The sequence below is a fragment of the Suncus etruscus genome, chromosome 2, assembly GCF_024139225.1.
Source record: "Suncus etruscus isolate mSunEtr1 chromosome 2, mSunEtr1.pri.cur, whole genome shotgun sequence".
Lineage (NCBI taxonomy): Eukaryota > Metazoa > Chordata > Mammalia > Eulipotyphla > Soricidae > Suncus > Suncus etruscus.
The window spans coordinates 81094070-81103995 of NC_064849.1; the positions used below are offsets into that span (position 1 = coordinate 81094070).

Consider the following 9926-nt stretch of genomic DNA (forward strand, 5'->3'; position numbering starts at 1 on the left):
TATGCTATATTTCAGGACTAGTAGAACAAAGGTGAGATTTGATATGTTTGCTTTCAATATCTATTGAAACTCAAATATGCTTTTATAGTTTTTCCCAAAGGTAGTAAAATATTTTAAGCTTGAGTTTAAAAGATAATCATTTATAATGTAATCATAATTTGATGGCATTGTAAAAGTGCTTATAGTTATTGAACAAAATTCTAACAATTTAGATTTTACTCATTTATAATACTTTAATACTTTAATGTGTGAGCTTATAATTTTTGAGGAATACATCAGTTAAAGGGTAGAGAGATAGTACAAGGATTAAGGCATTTTCCTTGCATGTCACAAATTCTGGTTTGATTCCCTAGTGTTAATATAGTTCCTCAGTCATCACTAGGTTTGCTCCTTAGCACAGAGTCAGGAATCACCCCTGATTCTGTACATAACATAATATAATAAAAACTGTGTAAAATATCCATTTTTAAAAATTGAAGATACATTTTATTATAAATACTTGAATGATCATCTATTGTAATAATTAGGTGATCTGAGAAAACATCCAGAAATGGTTACTTCCTTTGGATGTCTTTATGCATAGATTAATGCAACTCAATGTGTTTTAATTTTCTTAAATAAAAGGATAGTATTATGTGAACAGTCTCAACTATAGATATAGTACAGTAAAATAATGCACTGCTTGCATGCGGCTGGGATCAAGGTTTATCTCTGGGTAACAAATATGATCCCTGATCAAAAATGCCAGTAAGTGCAGTGAACATTCATATGGTCCAAAAGAAACTAGAATGAAAAATTCCATCTAAGATTGGAAAAAAGAACAAAATATACTAAATATATTAGGCAAGAATAAGATGTTCATTGAGGGTCCAAAACAATGAGACAGTGGGTAGGAAATTCCTAGAACCACATAACCAAGTGATCGGAGCACTGCTAAATGTAGCTCCAAAAATAAATAAGTAAATAAAATAAAAATTTACAAATTAGAATCTATTGATTTTATTTGCATAAAATTGTTTCAATATTACTTATTCCGTTTATTTCCTTTTCAAAAATTTAGTTTTGGAACCACACTCAAAGATCACTCCTGGTGGTGCTCAAAGGATATTTGAGGCACCTGGGAACAAACCCAATTCATATACAATTATCCCAGATTAGCCCTATTTATTCAGCTCCACATTTATTCCATTGTCATGGACTATTTTCCAAGATTGTAAAAAGAGATAATTTTCTGAATCAGAATGGTTTTCTAGATTAGAAAGTGGGTGGAAATAAATATTTGAACAATTTAGTTTCATTATATCAGGTTTATATGACATTTAATTCTGTCCAATTTTCTTTAAATAATTTTGGTCCTTCTATTTTTGGTAATATTGTCTTGTTATTTCAAATATTTATTAAAAAGATTCCTCAAGGAATATTTAGCAACCAATTGCTTATTTTCTTATTTAGTATTTAAATATTAATTTAAATTTAATTTTAAAATGTAATTAATTAAAATTAATATTTAATAGTTAAAATACATCTAATGAGGCAATCACCATTCATGGAGACTTACTTTGTAGGGAGAGAGAAGGGAAAGAAAGAGCAGTGAGTAAGCGAGTGAGAGAAGGAGAGAACAAGAGAGAGAATAGAGAGATTAAGTATTAATCAGCTCTATTATGTTTATTTGCTTGTTTGTGTTCAGGGCTTATTTCTGACTCCATATCTTATTTCCCTGTGTCCTATTTCTGACTTAGGATTTTCTTCTGACATTTCTCACGAGACTGTATAAGATAATAGGAATCATGAAAGGGTTTGGCCACATCTATGGAGTATGTAGTACTTTTTATACTGTCTATGACACAATACACTCTTATTGGAACAGTCTACTTTTAACCATATATTCACTTTTTATTCAGTTTCAGAATTTTTTTTTTTTTTTTTGGTTTTTGGGCCACACCCAGTGACGCTCAGGGGTTACTCCTGGCTATGCGCTCAGAAGTTGCTCCTGGCTTGGGGGACCGTATGGGGTGCTGGGGGATCGAACCGCGGTCCATCCAAGGCTAGCGCAGGCAAGGCAGGCACCTTACCTCTAGCGCCACCATCCGGCCCCCAGTTTCAGAATTTTTAATTAATAAAGGACTATGGAAATATTCTCATATTTATTGTGGTTTAGGGGCCCAAGAGATTTAGATCTGATACTATTTAACCATCAAACTTTCTAAAATCTCACTTTCCTCATTTTAAAATCAATAAAAACAGAAATTCTGTTGTGAGAATGAAATACAGCATATATTGTAAGAACATTTTATCATATGAAAAGTCAAAAAATACATGTTGAAACTATTTAGTGAGACCACTGAAACTAAACAATTTTTAACTTAAAAGATTAATATAATGATTAATTTTATGATATTTCAAAGGATCAAAGACAAAATAACTTTAACAATAGAAAGTACCACAACTTTGACTTCCTAAAAAATTACCCAAAGAAAGAGTTTATCGCAGGAATCCTTGTTCCTATTTTAAAGAAAACTTACCTCCCTTTAGTGAATCTACCTCGAAAGACAGAGTGTATGTATATCAATAGGTATATTAACTCCAATTTTGTTGAAAGAGTTTTATATTCTCAACTTCTGTTCCCTCCCAGGAAACACTAAATAGGTTCTTATATTGTAGCAAGGATCAAGAACTATGGACCAACAAACTATGAGGCTGTTCTAGTATTTTATCAAACATGAGCGATTTCCAGGATTTTGTAGAGACACACAGTTTACTTACTGATTTTTACAGTATTCGACGTTGGTAAAATAATGATGTCTTTCTCCAGAGTGCAGAGGTCAGTTGGTGCTACAGGGTGAACCCTGAGCAATACCCTGGATTATGGATTAGAAATGGCTAAAATCACATCTCTAAACTGGCCTTTCCTTGGTGATTTGGCTAGATGGTGACTCTTTGCATTTCTCTTTTCCAGCCATCGTGGTACTTTTCATCACTCTGAGACGCAGCAAAAAAGAGCCCTTGATCATTTCCGAGGAGGATGTGCGGGAGAATGTGGTCACCTATGATGATGAAGGGGGTGGCGAGGAAGACACAGAAGCCTTTGACATCACCGCTCTGAGGAACCCATCTGCGGCAGAAGAGCTCAAGTACCGAAGAGATATCAGACCCGAAGTGAAGCTGACGCCCAGACACCAGGCATTCTCCACTCTGGAGAGTATAGACGTGCAGGAATTTATTAAGCAAAGACTGGCAGAAGCCGACCTGGACCCCAGCGTCCCTCCTTATGACTCTCTGCAGACTTATGCTTATGAGGGCCAGAGGTCAGAAGCGGGGTCCATCAGCTCCCTAGACTCAGCCACCACGCAATCGGACCAAGACTACCACTATCTGGGAGACTGGGGCCCTGAGTTTAAAAAGTTAGCTGAACTCTATGGAGAAATAGAATCGGAAAGAACAACTTAGGGGTCAATGCTCGACCACCATAGGAGAAGAAACCTCAGCCATGGCCAAGGGAGAGATGCGTTGGAGGTACCAGATTTGGAGCTGAGCAAACTGTACCCAGCAACTGTAGAAAAAACAAAGTGCCCTTTTCCTGATCAAAACTGGGTTATTGCATTGGAAGGACATGGACTCAGCATATTCGGCTACTGTTCCTTGTGTATATTTTCAGTTGCTCAATAAAGTCTGTGATACTATTTGATAAAGAATAACTGAATGAAGCCAAACAAGGATATTTGTCTCAATACTTTATTTTGTGATATTTTTGTTTGTATTTTCCTCCAGAGCAAAAGAAAACAAAATGGTCTAAAAGTCCCTCAGATTTTGATTGATTAGGGTGGTTTACTGCAAAATGGAATTTGTGGAAGTAATGATGACCTGGTCTTCATTGTTCTGGGCAGTCCCTTGAGATCCATACTCAGTTCTGGTGACAGATGTCATTAATGCTGGGTTGAAATTAAAGGAGACATTTCCCACAGACCAGGACACTACTGTCCTTGCTTGGCTTGTTGGCACCAATACTTTCCTTTGACCTACCCACTTCTTTTCTCCTTACAGGATCTTTGGGGCATGGGAATTTGCTGCTTGCACAATACTTTATGCAACTGTTCACCTCCTGGGCACTGATCTGAAGAGCTCAGACCATTGCCTCCTCACCTGCTCCCTCCATAGTTTTATTTGAAAAGAAGTCCTACTTTTTAAAAACTAGAGAGAATGAATACTTTGAGGCATACTCAAATAATCCAGGATACCACTGAAAGGTCCTATTTGAAAAAAAAAATTAGCTAACAAGATTTTTCTCTGCATACCCTATGTGATACAGAAGAAAACACAGTTCCTTTTCCCCCCAATTTATTTCAGTCAAATTTAATTATTAGTTTAATCATTTCTACAGCCCAAATCAGTTTTTACCAAACTGTGATTATTTTGTATTTCAGTCTCATGCGTTTATTGATAATTTAGGCAACCATTATGCACCTTGCAAAAAAATGAGTGTAGTATAAAGAGAGTAGCCTCAATGTCCATCAATTTCATAGATATGCTTGGCTTTTATTTATCCATACACACCATGTGACTTTCTCCATCCTGTTAATTAATTTACCTTTTAGATTTGGGATCTACAGCAATTGATATGACTATGAGCAAAAAAAGAAGGGAAAGCAGAAGATTAATATATATAATCCTTTAATTTATGCCCCAAAGTCTCTGAGCTTCAAAGCATCAAACTATAAAACAGAGATGGCAAATAAATTTCCAAGATACCTCGAGGAATGTGTGGGAAAGAGAAGCATCTATAAAAAATGTGTTGTCCACTGCAATATGCTCTGTAATATAAAGACCGGCAGACACTCATTTTCTAATTCTATTAGCTTATAAAAATATAATCATACATTTTGAATATTATATTATTTTGAGGAAAAATTTATAAAATCTTCCATGGTGAAGAAAAGAAATAATTAATAAGTAACTATTAAATATACGATATGCAAGTTTGATGATTTTGTTATTTTCCCAATAAGTTACTTTTTTATAATTTATTGGTTTTATTTTTAAAGCATTGATATTTCATTGATTCAATTGGTTTTGAAATTAGAAGATATGGCATGTCAGTTCTATGCTTCAAAACTGACCAGAATTTTGTTTGTGAGATACATTGAAACTTTGAAACCTACAAAATCAAAATTCATTTTAGGGGAAGTGTTTCTCTGCTCTTTTAAGTTATTAAGTTACTATGATCTTATGTTCCTAAAAGGTCTACAATGTTCTATGTCTTATTCTATCTAAGTGCGAAATTTTGAAATTTGCCTTTGTTCTCAATGATTCTGTATTATTGTATGACATTCTTGAGGTATGGGAACCACATTTTATTTGTAGCACTCTCAATTTGTGTTTGAAACCTGAAGAATAAAATGCAATTTAAGTTTTTTACATTTTAAATTTTCAAATGATGCATTATCATTGTTAATAAAATATCAGAATGGTGTTCATTTGGTATAAAACTGTATCACAAAATGTATTCAGGGAAACTTTGGGGAGTAAATTTTTGGAGATAACCTGAGCTGATTCTGAAAATTTGGATATGGTTAACCCTGAAAGGATTTACTTTAGAGAAATCACTAATTTGACTTTCCTCAGCAACGAGGGCCAAGAGGGTCAGGTTGCAGAAGACCATCATACTTCCGGGTTCAAATCTTGGGAGAAATACTTGTGGATTTACGTATTTATTTACTTTACATGTTAAGATACATGCTGCAAGTTACAAAAGAGTTTTAAAGATACTGGTGTATGAATGGTTTTGATGATTTGCATATTCTTGATCTTGAAGAAAAAAAAAAACTCACCCCGGATCTACCTTATTTCCAACTCACATTAAAACAATAATGAATTGTTTACCTCCTACAAGTATCATATATAAGATGAAGGTAAAATGGAGTTTCCGTAGTCTTGAAATATTGTTTCAGTGTGACTTTATTTTGGAATTTTGTTAATGAAAGCATTCCAGATCTTATTTTTATATGAGCTCTGAAATTAAGCAATTATATCATTATAATAAGTATGTATTTGGTCTCATATTTTTGCTGAATTAAGTTTCAAATATATATATATAAATACATGCTCTGAAAATGGCCTGAACTCATTCTATACTCCATCTCTGCTTAAAAATTAGTCTACCTTAAAAGGAAGTTCCCAGAATTTACAAGGCAGGTTTTGCAGAGAAGACAAAGCATTATTTACAGAAATCTAGCTTTGCGATATGTGTGTGTATTTCTATATGAAATCACTACTAAGTATTCGCACATTTTATAAGCCTATGTTATTATTTATCCCAAAATAAAACTGTCATTTTGAAATCAGTTTATTTCTATCAAAATAACTTTCTACAGACAGAACTGATAAAATTGCTGAGTGCTCTTTTAAATAAAATATAAACAGTTGTCAAAATTTTATGAAAGCTGTTCCTTATAAAAACTTGTAAATTTAAAATATTATTTTTGTTCAATTATTGGGAAATAAATAGGTCTTGAAGAAATCTCTAAAGACTCATCACCAAAAACATTGTTATGACAAACTATTTTATAAAAAATATGTTTAAGCCCAGATTTGAAGAGGCAATAAAAGAGGGAGTTATCAATAAAGATTCACAACAGTTATGATTCTTCTATATAAGAAACGAAATATTTTGGGGCTGGAGTGATAGCACAGCAGTAAGGCATTCGCCTTGCACGAGGCCAACCCAGGACAGACCTCATTTCCATTCTCCGCATTCCATATGGTATCCCTGAACCTGCCAGAAGTGATGTCTGAGCTTGGGGACAAGAGTAACCTGAGTGCCACTGAGTGTGACCCAAAAACAAAAAATAAAAAAAGAAATATTCTGAATGAAATTACATTCCATAAGCATATATAATTATACATATAAATACATATATGTTTTAAATATTTACCAAAAATATTAAAGTTATAAATCTAGTATTAAAATTATAAAATAGGTTAAACTTTTAAAATGAAAAAAAAATAGACACAGTTATCTGAATAAAACATCAAGTTTAAAAATGAGTTTATGGGGAATGCATCTATTAAGTACTTATAATTGTTTTGACTTAGAATATTATGATAAATTTAGGTGTATGTGTAGGAGTGTGGAGCATTGAATCTACCATATTTAACCTAATTAAAATTTTAGTCTATTATTTAATTTTGACTAAAATTTGATAAATATGCAAGGGAAACAAAAATAAGGTAGAAACATTCAAGTCATTTGAAAGTATGAGTTAACTACATATGATGATAGAACATTAAATGTGTGTAAACTTAAAACATTGAAGATGAAATTTTTATCTATTGCAATTAGAGCTTAATCAACAATTTAAAAAATAAAAATGTAATTTTTCTGAAAATGGGAAAACACCTATTTTTCTAAAATGAGTATATGTTTAGGTTAAAGATTTTACAGCATTTATTTAAGTTATTTGATTTTCAATTTTTAGAAAAAAAAACTATTTTCAGAAAAACTGTTAGGAAATATGTGACTTACATCTTCTTGACCTTTAGGATTGGGCATTTTAATTATAGGAATTTTTAAATTAAATTTTCTAATTAAATGAAGAAGTATTTTTGGATAAATATAATGCTAAAATTTTAATTTTAAATAGAGGGAAAAAATCAGAGAGAAAAATGAAGTCTTCTTTATGGATTGATATGAATAGTAAGAAAAGCTCTTTGTTGAGAAATGAGTATGTTTATCCATTTTTTAAAAAGTACCGTATTTTTCGGCGTATAAGACGACCCCTAATTTTGCAGTTAAAACATAGGTTTAGGCCTATATTCACTGTATCAGACAGAACGTTCCTGTGCTGCATGTGCTGCATTTGTTCCTGTGCTACTGTACCACAGTGAGCCAATCACAACAAGCAAAGGTTCAAAGGTTATATTGTAATAGACTTCCTCTCTGACTCTGGCCAATCTGAGCAGGCTTTTTACAGTGTAGATTCAGATACAGAACATTGTCTAATTTGCATGCATAAAATGCTTGCTTGGATTGGCTGAGTTAGAGAGGCAGTCTAAGCAGTCTTGCAATGATTGGTGCATGATAAAGTTGGAAAATTCGTTTTGTGGCAATATTCAGACAATTTTCGTTTAGCGGCATATTGAAACATTTTTGGGATATACTCAGCGTATAAGACGACCCCCGATTTTCGGTTGACTTTTTTTGTTTCAAAAGTAGTCTTATATGCCGGAAAATACAGTATGTGGAAATAAAGAATTTTTGCCCTTCAATTCTACAGGCATCAAACTCACTTTAGCAATGATTTATTTGTAGACTTAAGTAATAGTGAATAAAGAAGAAATATTTCAAGGACTTTTGGTATTATACCCTTGCGGAAGACGTGTCATTTATAAAGTGGATCCATTAGCTGGTTTAGCCTATTGCAGCCCAGCAATAGAAATAAATTTGTTTAAAGACAAATAAGCAAAGCATCCTAGTATCAAATTTAATAATTTAATCAAATCAATTTTTCTTATGTCAAAAATGCTTCAAAATTCTACTTTATTTCATCTATATTAATTTTAATGTCATTTAAAATGATTTAGCTTCAAACATAAATTCATATAATTAAACATTCATTTAGTTTTTCTATATATACCCCATATTCAAGAAACTGCTCTTTTCAGACTATAATCCTTCAAGTAAATAAATAAAATAAAGCCTTGATAATAATGTTTTATTGTGATCAAGAATAAAACTAGTCTCACTTCAAAGTTTACCTTCATATGAAATTGATAGACAACATAATAAAAAGTAGAAGATGAAAAATTTTCTGAAGTAGGTGAAGATGCAAGACTAGAGAATGTGTTAGGTTCACATTATACCTTTATTAATAGTGACTAACAAAGTACTAAGGACAGAGAAAACGATACAAATGCATAGAGAACAGATCAAGTAAATATTCAAAACTTGGTTCTTCTCTAAGAAAATTAATGTTCATAAAGGGATATATGGAAAATTATGAAGTGAAAATGACTTAACTAATGTCACTGTACTTGTATTTCCCTCTATAAAGAAAGTGGAAGTTATGTCTATTTTTAAACTGAGTCCTTAAATTGGGTAAATATAAAGAAGAATTGTTAGGTATATATACTTGTGGAGAAATATTAGGATATTTTATTATATCATACTATTACTTATTTGAGAACTATATCTGGAGAAGGAAAAATAACCACAGTAGTAATATAAGTTTTTGATTTTACTCTTGAAATCAACTAATTCCATCATCCTAGTCATTCTAATAAAAATTAATTGAAGAGAAAGAGGTACTTTTAAGAACAGCATTCCTTCTTTTTCTCTCTCTTTCTTTTTTTTTTTTGGGCGACACCCATTGACCCTCAGGGATTACTCTGGCTATGGGCTCAAAAATCGTTCCTGGCTTGGGGACCATATGGGACACCGAGGATGAAACAGAGGTAGGCCCTGGATCAGCTGTAATCAATACAAATGACTATAGCTGCACTATCGCTCTGGTCCCATAAAACAGCATTCCTTCTTACAAATTCATTCCTAAATAGATTTAAGTGTTTGTCTTTGAAAAATGCTGTTTTAAATATAAAAATAGTTTTGAACTGAAAAATATTAATTTTCAAATACCAAAGACAAAAGTGATGTCTTGTTATACTATATTAGTTATATTCATAAATTATTTTAATACTTAACACAAAATATGCCACACTAAATTTTTATTTTATATAAACATACATTGAATTTATCTTTAAAGGAAACTATGAAACATGAATATTTAGATGTTGAATTATTGCAAGTAGATAAAAACTAGATTCCCATCTTCAAGTCTTCTGTTTCACTTTTCATTTTTTAAAATTCACTTACCCTTTTTAAAACATTTAAAACTGATGCCGATGCTATTAGAACAATTTTTATATTTCATGTA

General features: G+C 32.1%; 1 protein-coding gene across 1 annotated transcript in view; it reads left to right on the forward strand.

The window, feature by feature from the left end:
• Positions 1 to 3713, forward strand: part of CDH18 (cadherin 18) — a 298495-nt gene extending 294782 nt beyond the window's left edge. The window contains exon 11 of the mRNA XM_049768384.1: positions 2957 to 3713. Coding sequence (XP_049624341.1) covers positions 2957 to 3447 — 491 coding nt within the window. The 3' untranslated portion in view covers positions 3448 to 3713. The remainder of the gene's footprint in view (positions 1 to 2956) is intronic.
• Positions 3714 to 9926: the final 6213 nt, after the last annotated feature.